A 26,445-nucleotide genomic window follows, 5' to 3' on the forward strand; every position below is an offset into this window, starting at 1 on the left:
CCACAAAAGCAAACCCTGAATAGTGCAGTGAAAATGCCCTATCGCCCAACAAAGTGTTAATCAAGGAAGGGGCCCAGGGGCTACAGCCAGGGGTGGCTCAGGGGTGGAGTGCTTGCCTAGCATGCATGAAGTCCCAGGTTTGATCTGCATCGCTTAGAAGGAAACAGAGAAACTGAGGCAGAAACTCAGAGCTGAGTCCTGTGAACACAGAGCCTGGTAACTGGGACTCCACCCTTGGGGCTGGGTTGAGCCAGGAGTAGGTGCTAAAACCTTTCTTTCTTTTCCAAAAGCAGTTATCTGGTTTTAGTCCCCAACACTGGGGGAAGAACTTATCACATCTCCCCAACCCCCGCTCCCCCCAAAGCTGATGGCTCTTCCAAGGAAGGGCACACAGTGCATTCTGTCTGAATGAGCTGATTGGAAGTTCCGGCTGAGTAACTTCCCAAATAATGTGAAAATGATAAGGCTGTGGCATCTGGAAAAACTTGACACAGATTGCACACTAAACCAATTCCATGGAAAATTCTGATAGTGCAAATGGCCACGCAGCCTACGCGACGGTGGCTTGAAGTCGAGACACTGGACACTTGCTGTGCATACTAAGCACCGTCATAACCGGGCTTTTCTGGCCCCACAAGCAGACAGTTCTGGCCAAGTAGGAAAGAAGGAACTGAGGGGAGATTTGAACCAGGTGAGACAAAGTTGTTTTATCTTTGGGTTTTGGGGTTTTAGCCAACATTTCACTGTAACGCCGGAAGCCCTAGAACTCACTATGTAATTCAAAGTGGTCTTACACTAGCAGCAATCTTCCGGGCTCAGCCTCCCAGGGGCTGGGTTATAGGCATGAGCCACTTGGCTTGATGCTGAGACCAAGTCTAATTGGATAACTTTTATATGCAATGTACAAACAACCATGCATATTCTCATTCAATGACGTTTGTTTGTTTTGAACCAGGGTCATACTGTGTAGCTCAGGCTGGCTTTAAGTTCACCATGCCTTCGCTTCTGAGGGCTGTGATTTCAGGTACGCTCCCCCAAACCTGGCTACAGTCAGTATTTATTTCCATTTTCTAGGGTGTGTGTTGGGTGAGGGGCAGAGAAAGGCTGAAAAATATATTTGCTTGAGATCATAGTTAATAAATTACAGGGAAAACTCAGCTCCGGGTTTACTTGGCTGCAAAGCTCACAGGCTCTCTCCCTGACACACTTGCCTCCCCAGCATTCCTGGAAATCCTCACTGATGAAATGCATCGGTCATCTTTAAAAAAACTTTTAAAAGGTAATGATATGATCTAAACGAAAGGAAGCAGGAAGTCATAAAAACAAGCAACCATATGAAATTGCTTCTGACTCTTTAACCCATGATCAGGAACCCTCCAGGGAGTAGTACATAGGCTCCCATCTTGTAGAAGGAAGAACAGGTCTGGGATTCTTTCTTTAAAGTAGCATTGCCATAAAAACCTGCAATCTGAGCCCACTCCCCATCCCATTGCAGCCCCCTCCACACCATGTTCCGTCAAAGTCACTCAGTGTGAGTTTGTTCCTTATCTGCTTACAGTCCTTAGCTCTGCAGTCCTGGTGAGATGAAGTGAGGATGTCTCAGTCTATCTTGTCCCTTCTTCCCTTTCTCTCTCCCTCCCTTCCCTTCTCCCTTCCTCCCCTTCTCCCTTTTACCCTCCCTCCCCTTCTCCCTTCCACCCTCCCTTTCTCCCTTCCACCCTCCCTTTCTACCCTTCTCCCTTCCTCCCTCTTCCTTCCCTCCCTTCCTTCTCCTTTCCAGTCCCCCCTCCTTTCTTTTCTTATACTTTCCTCTTTTCCTTCTTTTCTCTTTCTCTCAGCGTCTTGCTATGTAGCACAGGCTTACCTCCAACTCAAGACCCTCTTGTCTCAGCCTGCGTGCTGCCATGCCTAGCTTTCAAGCCTGACACTATGGACCCGACCCTTGGCTCTCATGTTTAGCCTCATGTCTGCCACTGCCTCTTACAAAACCCTGAGTTGAGCAGAACCCACCTCTCTCTGCTACATATTTCTATGAATTTATACAAAGCGTTCTTGGCTAGAACAGCTTTGACTCCCTCTTTCCTGCTCCTTATCTGACATTCAGTGTGCTGGCTTGTTTCAAGACAACTTGACGCAAGCTCGAGTCATCCCAGAGGAGGGGACCTCAGTTGAGAAACCATTTTTCAAAAGATCTGGCTGTAGGCAAGTCTGTAAGGCATTTTCTTAATTAGTGATTGATGTGGGAGGGCTCAGCCCATGGTGGGTGGTGCTACCCCTGGGCTGGTGGTCCTGGGTTCTATATGAAAGCAGTCTGAGCAAGCTATGGGGAGCACCCCTCCATGGCCTCTACATCAGCTCCTGTTTGGGTTCCCATCCTGACTTTCTTCAGTGATAACAGCAATATGGAAGTATAAACCAAATAAACCCTTTCCTCCCCAACTTGCTTTTGGTCATGGTGTTTCCTGGCAGCAATAGTACTCCTGACTAAGACACTCAGAGAGCATATTTATGCTTTGTGGTTTAGTGCAAAAGCCATCTGCTTCTGAAACCATGCCTGGCTCCCTCTAACAGCCATCGTGTTCTCTAACACTGTGCACAGTTCCTAAGACTCGGGGAGTTAACAGTGCTATGGCTCACTGTTTTGTCCCCCGCAGTAAGCAAGTACTCACCAAACTGTACAAACTCTTCTACCGTCAAGACACAATGCTGCTCTAGATGGGCAGGTCATCAGCGAGAGCCTGGGGTCTTGATGTGCCTTGGCTATTCCTTCTACTGACAAGGGAGGAGGAGATCTTACAGGCTGCGGGTACCGCATAACCAGGGCACTCTCTTACAGGACTTTTCCAGAGTTGTTAAACTGAAGGCGGAACCCGAGACATATTTATATGTCATTCCCAGAGCTTATTTCATAATAGTACCTATGGCCATCGCTTTGTACACAGTGCTCGAGGGCTTAGACCTTGCGAGCTATATTTTATAGACACCTAGGCCAGGGGTGGGCACCCAGAAGTCAAGCTGCTATTTGTTGCCACCACAAAAATGTTGATGCATTTAATTGAATTTGATGAACAGGGAATGATTTAGTAGCAGAAACACAGTATACAATATCAAAGCAGCAGGAGTACACACAGCCACAAGGACAAACAACAAGACCACGAACCGTCTACCAGCTGACTACTCCCATGACTCTCCTGGAGTTCTTTAAAAGCTCAGCAGCAGGTATTAAAGTGCTAAAGATAATTTATGAGAGCTGGACGGTGGTGGCGCAAGTCTTTAATTCCAGCACATGGGAGGCAGAGACAGGCAAATCTCTGTGAGTTCGAGGTCAGCTTGGTCGCAGAGTGAGTTCCAGGACAGCCAGAGCTACACAGAGAAACCCTGTCTCAAAAACAAAAATTATGAGAAGAAACATAATTATATCAATTTGTGTTATCTTGGGGAAAAGACCATCGCTGTCTGCTTCCAGCTGTGAAACACATGGGTCTGCTTGTGGAATCCCAGTACCCTGGCACAGACACTCAGAAAACCATGCTCTCAGCAGAGGAAATAATCACACCTTTCCTTATGGTGAGGGGCCACTTGCGGGGGGGGGGGGGGCAGATACAGTGTGACCTCAAACAACTTTGTAGAAAGAAAACCTTTTGATGATTCACACAGTACACATACACACACACACTAGCATGCACGCATATATGTGCACACACAAACATGCATGCACACATATACACACACACACACACACAAGTTGTGTTTTAAGAAATATGTTTGCTCAGCTAGTGCGTCAGTAAATTTCCCAGACTCGCTCCTGAAGTCAGAGAGCATTTGCCTGACAGTCTGGCTGGTAAATTCCTGCAGTCAATCCCCACCCTCCTAGGAGAATGCGGGCCTTTCTCATGAGGGATGCCAGCTCTCTGGGTGGGCCCAAACAGGCTGAGGCTTCAGCTATTTTGAAGCCCAACAGATCAAGATCACAGATCTAAAAAAATCACAAGAGCTGGAATGGGGGCAGGAAGGGTTGGTGGGATAGCTAACATCTCTTTAAAAGCTGTACTAGGTATATGATCAATCTATTTCAATTTCTCCTCCCCTGGAGAGATGGGCAACGTAGCTAACATGACTATCTGAATGGCAAACACATATATTCTTACTCAATGGTATATCTTCTTACTTACTGTTATTTCACATCCATGGTGTAATCCACAGAATTAAAAATAAATTTGTATGCGTGTATATATGGGGAGGGGAGGAGTGCACATCCCATGGCACACATGTGAAGGTCAGGGACAACCTATGGAGTCACTCTCCTTCCACTTTATATGGATTCTACAAAGCTAAAACTTAGGTCACCATTCTTGAGATGTAAGTAAATGTCTATTTACCCCAGATAGGGAACAGAACAAAGCAAGGATACCACCAAAGTCCAATTTGTTGAACCAATGAGTTTATTGGGGCTACTCCCAGGAATATGGGTGAGGGGCTACTCCCAGGAGCAGAAATGACTCACAGACAACTGCATCACTGTAGCCCGCCCCAGCAGGGGTGGCAGCTCATCCAAGCTGGAAATCTGCAGAGCACTGCATAGCCTGCAGGCAACTCAACAGGTGGGAGAGTCTCTTCAGGCAGCTCAGCGGGTCTGTCTCTTTCAGGGGGCTCTTCTGAGAGTGACCCTTAGCAGGACTTATGACGTATATATGTATGTATGTATGTGGAGGGAAGGGCCTAGTAAATCTGGTTATTTTCAGGGACTTCCTGAGATTATTGAGTTGTTTAGTTCCTGAGCTTGGTCAGCTCCCCTGCAGAATTTCCAAGAAAAGAAACCGTCTTTTAAGTAAAAACAACCAAAAAGCATTCAGGAAGAATATAAAATGAGGAACTAAATTCTGGGGGAGGCACAATGAGAGTGAAGATCAGTCTCGCTCATTTTGTACGAAGGGTGAATGGGGAAGAAAAGGAATGAACACTTACAGTGACTGTTTCCTCTATGCCAAATAGCTATGGCATTATAGCACTTCATCAACTCTGGGAAGTAGACATAGCACCCTCTAGCTGAGGAATAGGGCACAGGGAGATCAGGTAGAAGCAGTGATGAGATTAACTGCCATGTGCTGTGGTTTCTATTTGGGGCCATCTCTCTTCAGGCTTGAGTAACTAAGTCTCCTAAGACTGCAGCCATAATCTCTAAATGGCGGTACGGATTTTTCCTTACAGGGTCATTATGAGGACTATAGATACCATGGGAAAAAGCACTCAGCGGTACATCTGACACAAATAAAACATTTAAAAATTTGAGTTTATTTACTTTGTGCTGGAGATCAAAGGTCCTGGCACACGAGGCAAGTGCTCTACCACTTAGCTATACTCCTAGCCACAAGCTTAGCACTTCAGATTGTTGAAGATCGCACAGCAAGTGAGTGGTAGACAAGGCTTTCTATTTAGCAAACTCTAAGGGACCACATTGTCACACCACGCTGTTACTTCTTTAGATACTGAGATGTGGAGGTGAAAGGCGGGGCTGAGTTTTGAGAGAAAAAACACTGGTGATGTACCCAGATTCTGCAGAGGGCAGTAAGGTGAGTAACACTGTTACATCACAACAAGAAGACTATTACTGCAATCCTTTTCTTGGTGGGTGGTGTTAAACCCAGGACCTTTGCACATGCTCGTCACTCTACCGCTGAGCTACACCCCTAGCCCTCAAATTCACTCTCATTAACCTTTTATTTTGTTCTTTGATGTCACCTACATATAAAGTGCTATTATTATAAGCTCCCCTCTAGATACCCTTTTATCCCTGTTACTCCTCAGTGGGTAATGACTTAAGATAATAACCGCCTCTTCTCTAGAATCTATCAGTAGCCAGTAGTTCAGCAGGGACGGGTAGGGTTCTACAAATGCCTTTTTGATTCATTACTGTTTGCTGATAGGTCCAGTCTTGGGGTGGGTTCACTGCAGGCAGCTGCAGCTGCTGTGAATATGACTTCACTGGCTTTGTCATGCCCAGGAGGCGGCATCTCACAGCCCTTCTGATTTTCAGGCTGTCTCTCTCTCCATTCTCTATGGCATTCACTTGGCCTTAGAGGTAGTGGTAGAGATCTTCTGTTTAGAGTTGGGTACTTAATCATCACTAAGAGTCTTGCACGGGTATGCATGTGTGTATGTGCGCATGCGCACATAGAAGCTAGAGGTCAATGCAAAGGTTCTAACTCTAGCCTTTTCTTTTCTTTTTTGATTCAGAATATTACTATGTAGCCCGTGATTGGCCTGAACTATATAAATAAACCAGGCTGGCCTTGAACTCAGAGATCCTCTTGCCTCTGCCTCCTAAGTGTTGGGACTAAAAGCATGTGCCACCAAGTCCCCAGATCCACCCATGTTCACTGCCCACTGTAGAGTTACAAAAGTGTGCTGCTGAGCATCTCCCTCTGACATGGGCTTTGGAGATCTGAACTCAGGTCTTGATGCCTGCACAATAAGCGCTTTACCCACTAAGCCATCTCTTTAGCCTTCAGTTGTGCTTTAAGAGAAAAGCTATATACAACTGATTAGAATCTTTACTAATGTGGAAGAAACAGGTCATCAGGAAAACTTTATCCAATACATTTCATATCTGAGTCTTTTCAAATGATGCCGTGTGTGTGTGTGTGTATGTGTGCATTCGTGCACGAATGCCACAGAACACATGTGGAGGTCAAAGGACAACCTTCCACTATGTGGGTCCCAGGGATCATCAGGCTTGGCAGTAGGCATCTTCACCTCTGAGCCATCTCACTGGCTCTTGTGAGTTTTTAAATACATTTTTATTTTCTGGCCTTTTCACATATTCTGAGTTTTTTTTCACTCATTTTAACTTCTAAATTATATTAGAAATGTCTGACAGGTAGCAAAACCCTACTGCTAACTTTGACATCCAAACTCCTTGGTTTGTCTTTTCCGACCGTCGTGTTACACAGTGATCTTAAATCCACAGTGCTCCTGCCTTCCAAGTACAGGTATGCATTGCAGTAGTTTAAAGAACAAGGTAATTTTCTATCAGTGAAGTGAGCAATTTGCTTATTGTATCTGACACCTATATTAACTTTTCTTTGTTCTTTTAGTGAATTAATAATAAAATCACCTTGTCTTTTTCCCTTAAAGGTAAGTTTAAACACAAATCTTATCTAACCCCCAAATGAAAATTGCAGAGAGCTCCCTCTAGTGTCAAGACATGAGGAAAACATAATTAACACTGCCCTGGTACTTAGAGGTCTAACACACTAGGGTCTTAAACCTGTACTTAGTGCTAGGTAGTACTTATGCTTGTTTTCTTATGAGACACTGAAATTGTAATTATACCGTATTATCTACTGGGAGCCTCTATGACCTTTAAGTGTACATTACATCCAAACTGAAAGGTGACACTGTAAATAAATCCTCCAAACAAGTGCCGCTATGCAATTTGGTTCCCAATCATTACTTGCACAGAGAGGTGCACAGAGCAGCTAATGAGGCTAACCACATTTCAGTTGTCATTAACTTCTGGCAACTCAACTGCATTCTTTCTTTTCTTCTTCTCCTTTATGAATTATAAACAATGAGCTGGAGCTGCTGGCACAGTCCTAGAACTCAGGATGCAAGGCAATCTGAGTCTAATTTCAGCAAAGTTGGCCTGGAAACTGTGAAAATGTAGGGTAAAGTAAGTTCTACTGGTGCCTTGCTCCTCTCCATTAGTAAGTGTCCCAGGATACACTATCCTTGTGACTTCACCAGCTGACTGTGACTCTGACTATGGCTGCACAGGCTATGTCAACAGGTGTCCGTCCTATGGTGAAGAGTCTCTGGTCAAATGAAGCTTAAGATATTTTGTTTTCTTAACTGAAGGATTGCTCAGAATCTATAGTAAGCTGATATGCACTATGATTCTGTAGTAAGGACTACATGCAGCATTGCCTAAATTATTAGCTGTGGATCCTGTTCCTTCAGAATATCTAATGCTGTGGAATAATCCTGTACCCTGTGGAAATTACACTGATTGGTTTAATAAAGAAGCTGACTGGCCAATAGCTGGACAGGATTAGGTTAGGTGGGAAAACCAGACTAAGGACACTGAGAAGAAGAAGGGCAGAGTCTGAGGAGTTGTTAGGAGATGCAGGGGGAGCGAGACATGCTGAAAGACAGGTAAAGCCATGAGCCATGTGCAATACATAAATAGAAATGGGTTAATTTAAGTTATAAGAGCTAGTTAGAAACAAGCCTGAGCTACATTAGTAAGTTTTCATGTGATTGAGAGTGACTGCTGGGACACAAAGAAACTCTGCCTACAATTTAATATCACTTAATGAAATCCATAATGTTCAAAAGGAGAGTGTAGGAAGAGATCTCATCATTCATTCCTCAGCTCCCATCAGGAATATCCACCCTTGGACTCCTCTCCTGATGTGGGAGTGATTTCTTATTAATAAAGAAACTGCCTAGACCCATTTGATAGGCCAACCCTTAGGTAGGCGGAGTAAACAGAACAGAATACTGGGAGAAAGAAGCTGAGTCAAGGAGTCGCCATGATTCTCCCACTCCAGGCAGACGCAGGTTAAGATCATTCCTGGTAAGCCAGCTCGTGGGCTACATAGATTAATAGAAATGGGTTAGATCGATATGTAAGAGCTAGCCAATAAAAAACTGAAACTAATGGGTCAGGCAGTGTTTAAAAGCATACAGTTTCCGTGTAATTATTTCGGGTATAAAGCTAGCCGTGCAGGCGGCCAGGTGCCGCCGCTCCTATTTCAACACTCTCCTGCAGGCCTGCTTCTCTCCAAGTTTAAAGATCTCAGCGCTCTGGGACTGCAATGTCCTGTAACTCTCTGGTTTACTGATTAAAACAGCAAGTGACTTCATCCTACAAAGTACTAATCTCTGTACATACCTAACAAATCATTCTGTTCTCACTGAAAACAGAAGATGTTATTTCCATTCTGTCAGACCTCATTTATAGATTCAAGGGCAACAAAGAATGAAGCCCAGGGGAAGGACAGAGAGTGATAGTTTAAATTAGATTTAGCAGGGCTGGAGAGATGGCTCAGAGGTTAAGAGCACTGACTGCTCTTCCAGAGGTCCTGAGTTCAATTCCCAGCAACCACATGGTGGATCACAACCATCTGTAATGAGATCTGGTGTATATGTAATAAATAAATAAATAAATAAATCTTTAAAAAAATTTAGATTTAGCAAAAAGATCAAACCATCTTAATCTTTCTTAGTATAGAACCCAAAAGACAGCCCAGCCCAGGAAACTGCATTCACAAACACAAGAGTCAAAAACAGAGGCAACTGGATGATGGAACAGCTTGTTGAACCCCCTAACATTAACCTTCCTAGTGTAGCCAGTAACTGGCTAGAGCCACTGTAATACTAACAAGTGCATATACTCAATGCTAAGTGTACATAGTTTTTAAAATCTATTTTAGATTATCTAATTTTCATTATAATTCAGGATCATCAAGAACAGTATTTTGATGTCAGCCAGAGTTTTTAATAACTCCTTTAAGCCAAAAGATGGACCTTTTCCCAAGTAATTTGTAAACTTTTAGGCTGAAGCAAAGTGTGAGAAAAGACTGGGAATTTTAGAGCTGCTGATCTCAGTAAGGCAGGACCTGTTCCATTTTGGATCACTGACTTTCTAAGTTTTCTTCATAAAGATGGATATTGTAACATCCAGAAAGTAATTTAATTTATAATGGAAATTTAGACTTAAGTTAAAAAAATCCCACTGATACAAATCTAAAATTAAGTAATTTATTTATAAAATAACAAAAATTTATGAATAGATCTGTTTATTGTATTGTGAAAATGGTCTCAGTACATATGAGAAACATATACTTTCAGGACAGCATTCAGAACTATTAAGACAAAAGACAAACTATAATTTTTAACTCATCCTTGATTTAGGGGAAAGGCTATAAATTACAAGCTGGAATGCATTCAGCATGAACTCAGAATCCTATATAACATAAAGTATGAAAAGAATACAAAAGATGCTGAAGTCCAATAAGCCCACACCTAAATTTTAACCATAAACCTCCAAGGACTTTTTTATTCATTCTTATAGACTAATCTTCTTTTGAGACAGGTTGATTTTATCTCCAAGGCTCAAAGCCATTCCCTGTAAAGAAGAAAGTAGATGTTTATATGCTTTATCTAATTTTCTGTGATGTTGGGGACTAACCCAGGGCCTATACACACTGCGAGAGCACTCCCCAAACTGAGCTATATTCCCAGACTCAACAAAGATGTAATTACTGAAACAATGCCCAAATAGTAGTTGACAACAGCTTAATAAGGCTCCATTCATTCAATGATATCACATACAACATGGAATCCAAACACTTTTAGTGGGTTGATTTTAGTGATGTTGATGCGTACTAGATTTATTTATGCTATACCTGTCAAAACTCTGAAGAATCTGTTCCACAAACATCACACAGGAATCAATGTTTTAGTACTTAGAGTGAGCCGTTTTAAATTAACATCAGCTAAGAAGATAACACACACACACACACACTATATATATATATATATATATATATATATGTATTTTTATCTCAAACAAAAAAACATGATTATGACAGAAGACATTAAACTATTGAAATAAGAAAGACACGAATTCTTCCTCCCTTTATTCAGCTCAGAGATGTTCTCAAAAAAGAGATTGTTACCTGACTCTTTGCACGAATTCTTATATGGCCAGTAACAGCGGCATCTGGTCCCTGGTGAACTGGCTTCTCAATGCTGACATTTGCAAGTGCATCCTCTCCAAATATAGAACGAGCGTACAGGTTGGCTGCCATAAAGCCACAATAGCCAGAAAGGGCCTGGGAGAAATGTGTGATAAATTCAATACGTTCCTAGAGAATTACACGCTGGCAAACACAAGGAAGCTATTGTTTAAAGTCTTCTGTGTTAGAGGGTATAGGATCGTATGAACTTACCAAGGCTAAAAACAAACATGTATGTAGAGAGAATTCCCTGTGCACATTACATTCAATACACCTGACTCTGAAGAGAACACTTATTCAAATCTGTACTTACGTATCCAGTGCTTATTTACTTATTTGCCTCTTGCACCAGGCTTTTAACTTCAATAAAGAAAGACTTCTTTTGCTACAATTGCTGCACTTAGTAACTGCTGAAGAAACTAATATATGAACTAAAACCTACTTGTTTGGCAGTAAACATGTTCGTTCTCTCTCTCTCTCTCTCTCTCTCTCTCTCTCTCTCTCTCTCTCTCTCTCTGTGTGTGTGTGTGTGTGTGTGTGTGTGTGTGTGTGTGTGTGTGTTAGTTATTAGATGTCAAGCAAACATTTTATCACTGAGCTACAGCTACCCAGCTGACAGCAGACTCTTTCAGACTTTAGAATTTTCTGGTAAAATTTTACCTTCTCTGGAGTCAGGCACTTCATGTTGGTTGACTTTAAGATATGCTGTAAATAGTCATTTAAATCAATCATATTGGTGCTAACTGTCACCTGCAGAGGAGAAAAACTCAATAAATCTTACAATGGAAGTTGTGGATAATTGTATTTCACCCTAGAACTGTCTTCCAACTATTTAGGGGGAGAGTAGGCAATAAACAAGTGACCCCCACAAAATGGCCTGCATCAGAGCAGTGCTTTCAGACACAGGTACTCACTAGACCACCAGGAAAGAGAGATCAAGGAAAATCAATGGTCTGGCCACAGACCTCACACAGCCTCACGACATTAGAGCCAATGGTAGATTATCAACCAGACACAGAAGAGGGGGAATCTTGTCTACACTGTCTCCTATTAGTTACAGTAACAACTAGCGAGGCCTGGCGATCACACCTGCAGTGTCTGTGTTTAGAAGACAGGGGCTGAGGGATAGGCACTGGAGACTTTCCTGGACTACAGAACATGATACAGTCCTAAGATTCCAAAAAGAACTGCCAATCTATTTAATTCACAACAGCGAATCACTAAAGTACTTGCATGATTTCTAGTTAAGTTAATTCACAGTACAGATAATAAACAACCGTTTGCTTTTCACTTCTGGTGCTTTTTAGTGGGAATTATTTCAAAGAACTCCTATCACTAGTCAAAAGAAAGACAGGTAAAGAAAGCCTCTCAAGGACTAACTTTATTTTCCCATTCAAATTCGGCCCACATCTGACGGAACTCAGCATCAGTGCAAGTTGCAGGCTGGATATAGTCCATGATGTCAATGTGGATGTCACTGAGGACCACACAGTTCCTGTCACTTGCTGCTCCAGACACATCATAAACTGTAATATACATACAAAAAGATCCCCAATCAAAGGGTAGATGTTGGTTAAAAATTACAAATAATTATGTACTAGCAAATATTTATATATACCAGATTCTAAGTGCTTTATAATTATTATCAACTGACCAGTCCATCAATCCTACCTTACTGTTTTCTATCTCCCAGATTAAGAAAGCAGAGTAGTCAAAAGTTGCCCAGGTTTCACAACTGATAAGCAATAAGACTTACAACTAAGGATTTAGGCTCAGGCACACTTTGCCTTTTGTTGTTAAACAGAGTTCAGTGGCGAGAGTGGGACAGGTACTGTACTAGACACACAGTAGTCCAGTATTCTTATAGTTGGGACCTAGCTAGAAAGCTATTTTTTTCTAATACTTGGATCTATGTTGCTGAAAGTTAGTAACATAAGATCATCTGTCTCGATGATGGTCTTCCATAAAAGACAGTCTGGGACCACTGTGACGGGACATGCCTATAACCCCAGCAGCTGAAGCTGGGGAAGTGGTGTCACTTTACTACCCAATGAGACCCTGTTCCAAAAAACAAAACAAAATAAACTTTAAAAAGTTATGATCTGATCTCCTGAGTAAATTGGGAGCATGGGTACCATGGGAGAGGATAGAAAGGGATGCAGGCCTTTAATCCCAGCACTTGGGAGGCAGAGGCAGGCGGATCTCTATGAGTTCGAAGCCAGACTGGTCTACAAGAGCTAGTTCCAGGACAGGCTCCAAAGCCACAGAGAAACCCTGTCTCGAAAAATCGAGAGGGGAGGGGAGAGGGGGGGGGGGAGTGTGGGGGGGGGGGGGGGGGGGGGGGGGGGGGGGGGGAGACGGGGGAGTATGTGAGGGGAGTAGAGAAAAATATATAGCTCAATAAAAAGAATTAAAAAAATGTCACCGGGCAGTGGTGGTGCACGCCTTTAATCCCAGCACTCAGGAGGGAGAAGCAGGTGGATCTCTGTGAGTTCAAGACCAGCCTGGTTTATAGAGCTTGTTGTAGGACAGCCAGGGCTACATAGAGAAACCCTGTCTCAACAACAACAACAAACAAACAAAAACCCTACAACCCCCCCCACAAAACAACCAAACCAGAAAATAACAACAACAACAACAATTTATTATCTATTAGGGTCTACTTTTCTTTGAACTTCTTTTTACTTTCTGGGAAAACTGAGGGTTACCAAGAATGTTTTCCTTTAGTTTACAGCCCATATCTAAATGCATACCCCTAAAGGCACCCTCACCATCTCCCCTTTATTTTCTTCAAGATCTACCTTCTTCTCAGCTATGATCCTTCCCTGTGTTCAGGATCCCACTCCACCATAATTATCTCTTTTAGTCTTACATCTGTACTTTTTTCCTTCTGTCAACTTTGTTACCTGCAGTCTATGAATAGACTGCAGGATTTCTTAATTTGTTTACACTTTTTGCTGGTGTGGTTGCACACGTGTGCCTGCACAGCACTCTTCATCTCCTGCTCAGTCTTCAACCACTGCTACCCAAGACAGACCACAGACATGGTCTATGACCAGTGCTAACAAACCCAGAGGCCTGACTGACTTTCAAGCTCTGTGTTTCTTCAGGTACTTTGTTGAAAACTTACTTTTCGGAGGCAGAGGCAGGCGGATCTCTGTGAGTTCGAGACCAGCCTGGTCTACAAGAGCTAGTTCCAGGACAGGCTCCAAAACCACAGAGAAACCCTGTCTCGAAACCCCCCCCCCAAAAAAAGAAAACTTACTTTTCTAGACAAACTTCTACCTTGATACCAACATCCCCACCCCTCCTATTAAATATTTATAATTCAGATCTTTTCAAATTCCAGACTCATGTATTACCTCCCGTAAGTATACTTAGATATTTGAATACTCAATTTGCTTAAGATCAACACTGTGCTCCTTTTTCCTTCATCAGCCATCTAATCGGCTATGTAAGGGCTACTTGAACCATTTCCTCTATAATCAATAACTGTCTCCTTAACATCTACTGGAGTCAGCCTCCTTTTCACTCTAGTCACTGCTCCTCAGTTTGGGCCTCTCCCCGCATTACGTTTCCTCAATAGCCCACACAGGCGATCTTTCTGCATCGTCACAGAAATAGTCACATATCTCATTGGTAATCCTCCAGCATCTTCCTGTTTCATGGATAAATGCTTAAATCTTTCACAGGGCAAGCAGGGTACAACTTTCTGTGACATTCCTAATTTATCTTTTCCTAACCACTTTCAAACCCGTTCTAACTGCCAGGTCTATCAATTTGTTCTGCCTGCACTCTGAATCATCTGTAGAATCCTTACTGAGCGTTTAAAATCCAACTCAACATGAGCTGTGAAGCCTTTCCTAACTTTTCCAATCTCTCTCTCTTTACATTTTTCAAGACAGGATTTCTCTGTGTAATAGCCCTAGCTATCCTGGAACTCGATTTGTAGACCAGGCTGGTCTCAGACTCACAGAGAACCGCCTGCCTCTGCCTCCCAAGTGCTGGGATTAAAGCTGTGCACCACCACTGCCCGGCCTCCCTCCAATCTCTTACACCAACCACTTTGCGGACTGACAAATCCCTTCATGGACTCACACACTGCTTCTCATACAGGCTTCTTCCATAGCGTTCAGTATTATGTTTGGACATAAGTGTTTATATATCTGTTTTCTCTTACTTGACCTTAAACTATCTTAAGACAGATCTGTTGTTCCTTACTATGGTAGATTATCCTTATAATAGAAATTTCTAGAAAATATATATATACTGACTGACTGTTTCTATCTATACAGGCTTATCTCAATCTCTGTAATACTCCCGTGTGCTAGGCCACAAAGGCCTACATAAACTTTTAGGATATAAGTGTCATCCCTTAATAATAAATCTTCCTTTTTACAGCTTCTCACATGATACTGAGCCCCCAAAGTATGCTGTGTGTATCAACCAACCCTAATCACATCTTGTCATTATTTCTGTCTCCTCATTTTGACTCATGGTTTCTTGAGTACCACGAGTCTATCTGGCTCATTCTGGTATATCTAGAATATAATTCAAAGGCTTGGTTACCATAGAAAGTACCTTATGAATAAACAGATTCAGGTTCTGCCCTCAAGCCATGTCAATGGCTGCATACTACCACATTCTTTACTAAAAAGTATTCAACTATTATACACTATAAAACAGAATCATACCTATATTGCCAAAAATTATTCCATTTTCTGTTGATGCTACCTTGACATTAGCTTTAATATTTGCAAAATCATGAGGAGCAAGAGTCAAAGGAGAAGGTTTTTCCACAAGTTTCAGATCCCCTAGGAGAAAAAAAAAGGTTTGGATATAGTTAAAAACACATATATTAATCATAAAACAGTATCAGAATCTTTGTAAGTTAATAGTTTCTAGAAAAATCGGAAGTGTGTGATTCAAATATTATGAGAAAAAAAATCAGGAAATACTCTAATATCCTAGGCAATCACATTAATCTTCATAACCTCTATTAAAGGGTAATAGACATAATTCTATATTTTACACAGAATAACTCTATATTCAAGAGTGGGAGGGGTACTTTGAATATATCATTTTGTTTTCATAAATGAATATGAGCTTCTCAGAAAGCTTAACTCATATACAAGATAGTCTAAGCTATATACATCATTACAAAGGAGGAACACACCCTGCTTAAGTTTAAGTTTTAACTAAGTGAACTACTTGGTAAATGTATTTTTATTTATTTGAGACAGGGGGCTGTGTAATCCAGGCTGGTTTGGAACTGGCTATGTAGCTGAGAATAACCTCTAATTCCTGAAATTCCTGCCTCCACCCAAGTGATGGGCATACAATCTCGCTGGATTAATGTGATGCTGGAGATGGAGCCTTAGGCATGCTAGGGAAGCAGTCTCCAAATTCACACAGCTACCAGATCAAACTCAGAACTGAACCAAGAACACAAGTCAGTCAGTATGACAAAGGTTCAGAAAACCGGTAATTTAAGGAGACAAAATTTTAAACCTTAAACTAAGCCTTGATTAAACAAATGCCATAAAGCACTGAAAGCTCTGACCCTTTCTCAGTAATTCATCATGAAGATCTGTCGTTAAGATACAGTTCCTCACCTAGAGTAGCTAATTCTAATGTGCAGTTCTGCAAAGTATCACTGGTTTGGTTTACAACAAGAACATCCAGGACAATATCATACTGATTGACATGAACATAAGCTTCTGCATACACAGGATCCGAGAAACCTGTCAACTGGGTGACCTGTCAAAGCAAAAATAGACATAATCAAATGAATGAAACAATTTAGCATGCTGAGTTCAATCCCCAGGATCCACACAGCAGGAGAGAACTAATCCTATTCAGCTGTACTCTAACCTCAGACGCCTGCCAGAATGGTGGCCCAGTGGATTAAGGGACTTGCTGCCAAGCTGGACAATCTGAACTCTACTCCTAGAGTATACTCCCAAACCCACAAAACAAATAAATAAATGTTAATAAACAAATTTTTAAAGAAAATTCTGTTTAAATACTGTAAACATCCTGAATAAAAAAGACATTTTATACTCAATGAAAAATTCCAGTCAAAAAGAACAAAAACACAGTGATTCCACTTGTCTGAGCAGTAGTAGTTAAAATCAGAAAGACAAAGTAGTCTGGTAGTTACCAGGAGCATCAGGAAATGGGAATGGGGAGTTACTGTTAAATGGGTATAAAATTCAGTTTCACAAGATAGAAAAGTTCTGGAGATGGTTGTATAATTTTTTTTGTTTTTTGTTTTGTTTTTCGAGACAGGGTTTCTCTGTAGCTTTGGTGCCTGTCCTGGAACTCCCTTTTGTAGACCAGGCTGGCCTTGAACTCACAGAGATCTGCCTGCCTCTGCCTCCCGAGTGCTGGGATTAAAGGCGTGCGCCACCACTGCCCGGTTGTATAATTATGTAGACATAAGGAACACTACTGAACCACATACTTAAAAGGTCTCAAACAAGGGTGCTCAGCCTTGTGTGCTGGGTTCAACCCTCACCAGTGGAAAGAAGCAAAACAAGACCAGGTTAAAACAGTAAATTTTATGTTCTGTAATTTTTATCAGATTAAAAGAGAAATCTAAACCAGGTGTGGTGGTGCACGCCTTTAATTCCAGCACTTGGAAGGCAGAGGCAGGCAGATCTCTGAGTTCGAAGCTAGCCTGGTCCAGAACAGTTAGTAGAGCTATCAAACAGAAAACCATGTCTCAAAAAGACAAAACAAAACAAAACAAAACAAAACAAAAAAGAGTGAGAGAAATCTAAAATATGTGTAAGTGTAACACTGTTGCTAATAAGTTCTAATTTTTTTTTTTTTTCAAACAAGGTCTTGCTCCAGGCTGGCCTCAAACTTGAGCTCTTGCATTCTCAGCTTCCCAAATGCCAATTCTCAGTTTTGAAAAAAAGCTTTAGCAGAGACAGACGGATCTCTGTGAGTTCGAGTTTCAGGACAATCAGAGCTGTAACACAGCTCTCAAAACCCCTGTCTTGAATTTCCCCCTCCCCCAGAAAGAGAGAGAGAGCTTTAGCAATTCCAATTATGCTACTGATTTTTATTTATGATAGTCAAATCAACTTTAGACCGTTAACTCATTTGACAGATAAGGTTAACTAGCTCATAGAGTGTCTTTTTGCTGGGTAGCTCAGACTGCCACTGACCTTGAAATCTTTCTCTAAATGCTGAGATTATAGATGTGTACCGCCAGTCCTGGTTCAAATAAAGTCACAGGGACTTGGTAAAAATGGATACTAGGACTGGAGCTCCAGTTCAGCGGACAGTGTTTGCCTGTCCTCATTAAGACCCTAGACACACAGCACACGCTTGCATGCGCGTGCATGCACATGTCCACATATATCCCGCGATTCTATATAGCTAGTTATTTAATTAAAACAACAACAACAACAAAATCACACATGCACAGAAGGACCAGCCACTTCCTGATTACTATATTCTTAAGTAGCCAATTTAAATAATTTTTCAACTGGGCATGGTAGGACAGGTCTTTAATCTCAGCACCTGGGAGAAAGCTCAGCAAGTGTCTATGAGTTTGAGGCAAGCTTGGTCTACATAGCTAGTTCAGATCGCCAAGGGTTACACAGTGAGACCCCCACCTAAAATGAACAACTAAACAACAAACAAGTCATATTACTGATACTACGTTACCTTATTAAGCTTGGATGCTAGGGGATCTGCTGCCTCTTTCCTTTGTGTATTACCCATTGCTGCCAACAAGCTCAGTTGAAACTGATCTTCCTTGCAGTTTATTTCATTCTTGGCAGTTAGTTGCATGAAGGAAATGGGGTCATCAGGTTGTACTGTTACATTCCTCTTCTCAGATTCTTTCTGTGTTGGAGAAGCAATACACACGTCTTTTTATATGGAAAGAAATTTTTCACAGGGACAGACTCATACACATACAGACTGAAAAAGCATAAAATTAAGGAAAAAAACCCAACTTATAAAGCATTTTATGGACTTATATATCCCTTACCTTTTGGGATAGCTTCTCTTCTTCAAGTTTGGCAGATAACATCTGGGAAAGAGACTGCCGGCATTCCTTATTAAAAATGTCATTCATTAAAGGTGAACATTCAGACAAGACCTTGAGGCACAGGGAAATTCGGTCTACATCATCATCAGTAATTGGCTTCTTAGGAAGAGAGGATTTTCCCAAATGAAGGATAGTTGCCATGAGCAACATAGCCTCCGCAACAAAAGACTACAAAAATAGAGAAATTGATTATTGCTATGATCCAACTGCAGTAAAGTCACTCAAACATAACTGTCAGACAATTCAAGAATTCACCGGAATTAAACCTGAAATTGCCTAGATTTTATTTCTCTTGTTATTCCCATATCCTTCTACCTGCTTTGTTCTGTCAGTTTTCTAAGGCTTCACTGACTCTTGGTTGAAAAATAGCAAGGACTTTGGAACGATTTCCTCTTTAAACACACCAAAACAGCTGAAAGAATAATGCACTCCAGCAACTGCTGACTTTTTAACCACACTTGCTTTGTGTTCATGTTCACGTGGGTGGGTGCACGCATGTGGAGGCAGAGGTCAACCTCACGTGCTGTATCTTAGGTGTCATCTTGCTTTTTGAGACAGAGGGCGTCACTCTGAGACTTGGGGCTCATTGATTAGGCTGGGCTTGCTGGCCAACAAGCCTCCACTCAGATTACAATCAGTCACTGCACCTGACTTTCTACATGGGCGCTGGGGGCAGGACTCAGGTCCTCAGGTCTGTGTGATAAGCACTTTACTAAGCTAGCTCCCTGATCCTCCATATTTGCTTTCTTATCAACTCATATACATACCTTTGGTTGGCCATATAAAAATAAGATTCTTTTTTTCATAAATATACTAGCAACTATTTACTAAGAATGATGAAAATTTCCTATAAAAACAAAGTATTGATTTTTTACTTGATACTGAACAAGGTCCAAATACTATACTCTGAATTCAAATAAATCTTCCTAAATCACTTTGAAATGTTTTTATCCTACTTTTAAGCCAGCATCAGCTTCACACATTTTATCAACTATTATGCAGTCTCTTACACTATTTGTTTCCTGTTTTATTAACTTTTAATCGAACCTTTGTGGACTGTCTACCATGCACACCAGTCGCACTCATCTGTCCATCTGCACACACCTTCTGCCCTTGCTGCCTCTCCCACAAATGAAAACAAAACAAAAATTAAAATTAAAAAATGCAAATTAAAGAAAACCAACATTTCACAATGGAAGCTGTGGTTTGTCACAGTATGTCACACAGTATACCCTTTTGCTCAAATAGCTTTACTTGCAAATGTTTGTTGCAATGAGTCTAGTTCCAGGCCTCTGGTTTCTGCTACATTATTAATACAGAATCTGTACCGGAATCTTCTTGGATATCCTGTTGTTCTGTGTCATGAAGATCTTGCAGCTTTGGGTCTGTAGGGCTGGCACCTCCATGAGCTCCAGAAATTCTTGGATAAGGTAGACTTTGGATCTGAACCTGGGTGGTAGCTGAGTCGGTCAGTCTGCCTGTTCTCCGATGCATGTACCACCAGGGTCAGCTCTCCTACTTTGTTCAGAGGAAGGGAGGAGCCAGCTCATCCAATCTCACACTTTCCTGACCAGGTCTCCCAGACTGTACAGATGAGGGGCAGGACCAGTTCTGCACTCACACTGCTGCACTCAGGGAGGGGGGGGCAGCTCACTGGCATCCATGCTATAAGGGCCAAAGAGGGGGACTTCCTCCCAGACCCTGGATTAGACACAAACCACACCCAAACACCTATTTCCAGAGAGAGATCCTTTATTAAGCAGGGAAGAGAAGATCTCTTCAGGCGCAGCACAGGGAAGCCAATGCAAGCCCCTGGGCACAGCTCCTGCTGGTCGATGATCTTTGTCATCGTCTTCCTCAACGTCGATGACGAAGCAAAGGCGCGCCCCGGGCACAGCTGTCGGTGGTCCTGGGTGTCGCGTACCCCAGGCGAGCCGTCGGTGGCACTGGGTGGCGAGGCTTCAAGCCGGGAAGCCAAGGCGCAATCCAGGCGAGCCGTCGAGGCGCCGTCGAGCCGGGAAGCCAAGGCACAACCCAGGCGAGCCGTCGGTGGCACTGGGTGGCGCGGCGCCGTCGAGGCGCCGTCGAGCCAGGAAGCCAAGGCACAACCCAGGCGAGCCGTCGAGGCGCCATCGAGCCGGGAAGCCAAGGCACACCCAGGCGAGCCGTCAGTGGCACTGGGTGGCGCGGCGCCATCGAGGCGCCGTTGAGCCAGGAAGCCAAGGCACAACCCAGGCGAGCCATCGGTGGCACTGGGTGGCGAGGCGCCGTCGAGCCGCCGTCGAGCCGCCGTCGAGCAGGGAAGCCAAGGCGCAACCCAGGCAAGCCGTCGGTGGCACTGGGTGGCGAGCCGCCGTCGAGCCGCCGTCGAGCCAGGAAGCCAAGGCGCAACCCAGGCGAGCCGTCGGTGGCACTGGGTGGCGAGGCGCCGTAGAACTGGGAAGCCAAGGGGCGCCCAAGGCGAGCCATCGGTGGCACGGGGTGGCGAGGCGCCGTAGAACTGGGAAGCCAAGGCGCGCCCAAGGCGCAGCCCTTGGTGGTCCTGGGTGTAGTCACCAAGGCAAGCCCCGGCGCAGCCCTAGGAGAGACCCCTGCACAGCCCTTGGTCGCCCTTCGCTGTAGCACAGGGAAGCCTAGGCAAGCCCCGGAGGCAGCCCCCAGTGTCGTTGCTTCCTATCTCATCTCTTTGGGCGCAGCACCTGAAACCACTACAGGGTGGCCCTTGGTGGTTGTCGGAGTCATCACTTCCTCACTACCAGCCGAGGGGTCCCTTGGGTTTCGTGTCTCACTGCTTCCTCAGTGTCTCATCTCTTTTGGCGCAGCACCAGGACCCCAAAGACACGGCACATATGCATGTGGTACATATAAAGACAAGCAGGCCATATATAAACATAAATTAAACAAACATCTGGCCTGGGGAAGCACCGGCAGAAAAGAAGGTAAAATAAGACTCCAAGTTTGTATCCTGCTTTCAGAAGAAGGAAAAGAGGTAGGAATGTTAAACCAATGTCTGAAAATACTATGACTAAAAATTTCCTAAATCTATGAGAACTGCAAACCCTAGACCCCAAAGCTTAATGAAGTATAGGGGGAACATAATGAAAACTACACTAAGCTATGAACAAATCAAATGTTAAAAATCCATGATAAGAATAATATAAAGCTGGGTGGTCATGGTGCACACCTTTAATCCCAGCACTTGGGAGGCAGAGGCAGGCAGAGATCTGAGTACGAGGCCAGCCTGGTCTACAAAGGGAGCTCAAGGCCAGCCAGGACTACTATACAGAGAAGCTCTGTTTCAAAGAACCAAATAAATAAATAAAAATAAAAAATAATTGACTTTTTGGTTTGAGACAGGGGTTCATTCACATAGCTAAGGCTGACCTCCTGCTCCCTCTCTAGGTGAAAACGATCTGGAATTCCAGATTCTCCTGTCTCCACTTCTCAGGTAACTGGGATTAAAGACAGGTGCCACCAAGCTCAGCTCAAATAACTGACTTATTTATGACAACGTATAAAGACAATGTTACAGACATACACAAACACACACACACACAATGTAGTTTAATTCAGCCTTAAGGAAGGAATCCTGATATAAAACATACGAACCATGAAGATATTAGGACAAGTGAAAGGACAGGTTTCCTGAATAATTTCTTCTAAATACTGTACCTAGAATAAGTAAATTTCTACAGATAGCTGAGTTGGTCCTGTAGGTAAAAGCACTTGCTATACAAGCTTGACAACCTGAGTATGGATCGTCAGAACTCACATGAAAAGCTGGATACAGTGGTAGAGGTCTAATCCCAGCACTCCTACCAGGAGGTACCAGGTTGAGGCAGGAGAATCCCTTTAAAGGCTGTGGACCAGCTAACCTGGGGCGTGAAATGCAATGGTAAACAACAAGAAAGGCCTACCTCACACTTAAGGTTGTTTTTTTGACCGCCACATCCATGCCACAGTACACACAGGCATATCCTAACACTATACCACAAACACACACGTAAATATTTAAAAAATATAATATAATATAATAAATGTGACTGGGGCCAGGAAGCAATGCAGAGTTACTGTTTACTGTATATAACATTTCCTTCTGGGATGATAAATAAAAGCACCAGGAGGGATGGTAGCCATGACTGCTTAACATGTGAATTTACTTAAGGCCACTTAACTACACAATTAAAAATTGTTAAAATGGTAAGGTTCAGGCCATGTATCTTTTAACCAGAATCTTTAAACTCGGGAAAAAGAACTTTGGAAGGTGCTTAAATTTTGTCTTGTTCCCAGCTCTCAATATCTGATCATTTCTCATCTTGATCCAGAAAAAAATATTGGAAAAGGGATATTTATATTTTTCCTTTTCTCCCTGAGACCAAGGAAGGCTGGCTTTAAACAGATTTCCCCACCAAAGCCCTCTCAGTGATTTACAAGTATGTGCCACCACACTGGCAAAACTTATGATACTTTTCTAAAAAAAAAAAAAAAAAAAAAAGAGGGTTATGAAGCAAAATAAGCCAAACTCAGAAAGATAAATATACTATGTTTTCTCTCAATATGGGACCAAAATTTAAAATGTATAGTGTGTGTGTGGGGGGGGGGTTAATAAAACTGGAAAGAGAATCATGATAGGGGAGGAAAGACCTTAAGGGAAGGAGAAAAAGAACAGTGAAAGTCATGTGACATGAAAGCAGAAGGGACACATTGCTTAGGAAAAGAACCAGCCAGAGGACAGACAGGGGGCATGAGGGAGGAGGGTTTGGTCGGCGGTATGTGAGGCAGTAAATTAGAATAAATATAATGACACCTATGAAATACAATAGTGAAGTCCACTACTTTGTATGCCAACTTAAGAAATTAATTTTTAAAAAGATTTGTTATTTACAACAAAATAATGATGCATCATAAAGTTTATAATGGATATGTGGGTATGAAATGTAGGACAATATTGAAAAGGGTTGGTAGTGTTTGTAAAATGGAAGCACACTATTGTAAATGAGAACATATCCAGAACTTTCAGAAGCTGTAATTAGGTACCAACTATAGATGGGGACTAGTTAAGAGATATTTTAAGACAAAATAGGCAACAACAAAGATACTACGGAGAAAAAGCCATTACTATCACCAGCCGATGAGCAACCCTCGCCTACAGAACTGACCTCATAACCCCTCATCAGACTAAACATATTATTTGGATTACTTTGTCAATTTTATAGTCATGTTATACTACTGTGTCTGTTTCACCTACTAAGCCACAGCCTCTTTTATGACATGACTTTTAGCATTAACTTTGAGTTTTTCACTGTTCAATGGAGTAGACACTCAATAGTCAATTACTGGATAAATAAAGAATAAATGAACATACGTTTTGCTTTTTCTTCTCCTGAACCAACGCTACATAGCGTAACGCAATCTTGGTCAGAGTTGTGGCAAGGGAAGCAGCAACAAAGAAATCTCCATCCAGGAGGAACCCTCTCAAGGGTGGTCTGCAAAGAATGAACAAACATGAAGCTCCAACTAATCCTAAAGCAGCTCATAGCTTTTGTATAAATGGTTCAGACACTTACTGTCTCTCTTTGGTGATAAGGACATCAGTTAAATCCCTTGTTAATTCTCAAAATGAAAAAGAAAAATAGCTAGCCAGGCAGTGGTGGCTCACACCTTTAATCCCAACACCCAGGCAGAGGCAGGTGGATCTCTATGAGTTCAAGGCCAGCCCAGTCTACAAGAACTAGATCCAGGACAGACTCCAAAGCTATAGAGAAACCCCATCTCACTAACACTTTTCTCAAATAAGTCAACATTCCAAAGAAGAGAAAGAAAAGGATGTCTAATCAGAGACAGATCTCTGGAGTTAATAAGCTACTACTTCCAAGGGCCAGCTTCTCTGCCCATTCACAGTGCTGCTTACAGGGCTCTCTAGATCTGAAGTTGTTCTTCTTGAAGATGGAGACAGCACACACTCTCTCAAAGGGTTGCTGTCAAGACTATGACACAAACTACTTAGTAGCACATAAGGAAAATTCAATAACATCGTACCCATCATTTTTCTCATCTTTTTATAAACACAGAGAGCAAAATAAAGACAAAAACCATCCAAATGCTACTTTATGGACTAGAAATGGACAATTTAGACATCTGCCACTGCTCCAGTAGCAGAGCACAGATCCAGCGTGAGCAGCCCTGGGCTCTATTTCAAGAGAGAAATGAACAATAAAGAAAAAGAAATGGAGCCGGGCGGTGGTGGCGCACGCCTTTAATCCCAGCACTCGGGAGGCAGAGGCAGGCAGATCTCTGTGAGTTCGAGGCCAGCCTGGTCTACAAGAGCTAGTTCCAGGACAGGAACCAAAAGCTACGGAGAAACCCTGTCTCAAAAAATCAAAAAAAAAAAAAAAAAAAAAAAAAAGAAAGAAAAAGAAATGGGAAAAACTTCAAAATATCTTTCTGATACTGATAAGCAAACTAAACTTAAATAGCAAAATAGCATTTCCTATGTAAGTAAAATGGTTTTTGTTTTGTTCTGTTTTGCTTTTTGAGATAGGGTTTCTCTGTGTAGTCAGGGAACTCAATCTGTAGACCAGGCTGGCCTTAAACTCAGAGATCTGCCTGCCTCTGCCTTCTAAGTGCAGGATTAGAGGTGTGCGCCACCACTGCACAGCTGTAAAGTAAGTTTTAATAGAATATTTACTTCACTGAAAACAACAGGACAAAGCACTAAAATCACAGAGACAATTCATAGGGGAAACCTTATAAACATACCTTCTTTGAAAGACCTTAAATGGCACTTAAGCATCAAGAACTATTAAGAGAAAGAAGCCTCAAGAATAACAGTACAGCAGTTAAGTGGCAGAGCATGGATGCTGTTACCTGTCTTCCTCTTTCTTGGTAGGTCTAGAGCTGCTGAGGGCACTCTGAGTTGCATAGGTGCCCATCTCTGTAACCAATTTCTGAACTGGCCCAACAGTAATTTCCTCTTCAGGCTTTAACTCACCAGCTTCTTTCTTTATTTCTGACTCTACAATTGGGATCTAAAAGCCAATTGAAAACTTGATTTAATAGTATCAGCAGTAAAGTTACATTGAAATAGTTGATCAACTTTCTATAGAAGACATTCTCCTGAGGGAATGTAGCACTCTGCTCTCCGTTTTCTTTCCTTTCCAGGATAGTGTAGCAGAACAAACTTTAGAGCTGAGGACTCTGATCTGAATTGCCACACAACCACTTCCTACTTATATGATGTTGAATAACATAATGAAATAATTTTGAGCGTCATTTCTTAATCTTAATGGGGAATCTGAATTCTTTCTGAATAACTCCTTAGTAGAGAAACGCATATGACAGTGTTTAGCAAAGTAGGTGTGCACTGGGCCTTATTCCTTATTTCTTTCCCTGAAATATGAATCTAAACAACACTTATCCTTTTAAAATGAAAAGTATAAATAACGTCACCAACCATCCTTTTAGCTGATCAAAGGGCTATGATACAGCTTTTTTTTTTAACACTTTACCTTAAATTTCTCATGTAGGTAAGAACTCTAAGAGTCTTTAAATTATAACTTATTTTACTTTAGAGATTGTAACAGGCTATTAAGAAACTTAAAGTGAAGGTCTCCGAGCTAGAGCTAATTA

General features: G+C 42.3%; 1 protein-coding gene across 1 annotated transcript in view; it reads right to left on the minus strand.

The window, feature by feature from the left end:
- Window positions 1-9,751: 9,751 nt before the first annotated feature.
- The window catches only part of Copb1 (coat protein complex I subunit beta 1), a 41,455-nt gene continuing 24,761 nt past the window's right edge, over window positions 9,752-26,445 (minus strand). The window contains exons 13-22 of the mRNA XM_075971951.1: window positions 25,684-25,844; window positions 24,182-24,302; window positions 18,757-18,984; window positions 18,429-18,608; window positions 16,361-16,505; window positions 15,440-15,559; window positions 12,126-12,271; window positions 11,406-11,495; window positions 10,686-10,841; window positions 9,752-10,132 (exon numbers count right to left, since the gene is read on the minus strand). Coding sequence (XP_075828066.1) covers window positions 10,073-10,132; window positions 10,686-10,841; window positions 11,406-11,495; window positions 12,126-12,271; window positions 15,440-15,559; window positions 16,361-16,505; window positions 18,429-18,608; window positions 18,757-18,984; window positions 24,182-24,302; window positions 25,684-25,844 — 1,407 coding nt within the window. The 3' untranslated portion in view covers window positions 9,752-10,072. The remainder of the gene's footprint in view (window positions 10,133-10,685; window positions 10,842-11,405; window positions 11,496-12,125; window positions 12,272-15,439; window positions 15,560-16,360; window positions 16,506-18,428; window positions 18,609-18,756; window positions 18,985-24,181; window positions 24,303-25,683; window positions 25,845-26,445) is intronic.

The sequence above is a fragment of the Microtus pennsylvanicus genome, chromosome 5 (assembly GCF_037038515.1).
Source record: "Microtus pennsylvanicus isolate mMicPen1 chromosome 5, mMicPen1.hap1, whole genome shotgun sequence".
In the NCBI taxonomy this organism is placed as follows: Eukaryota; Metazoa; Chordata; class Mammalia; order Rodentia; family Cricetidae; genus Microtus; species Microtus pennsylvanicus.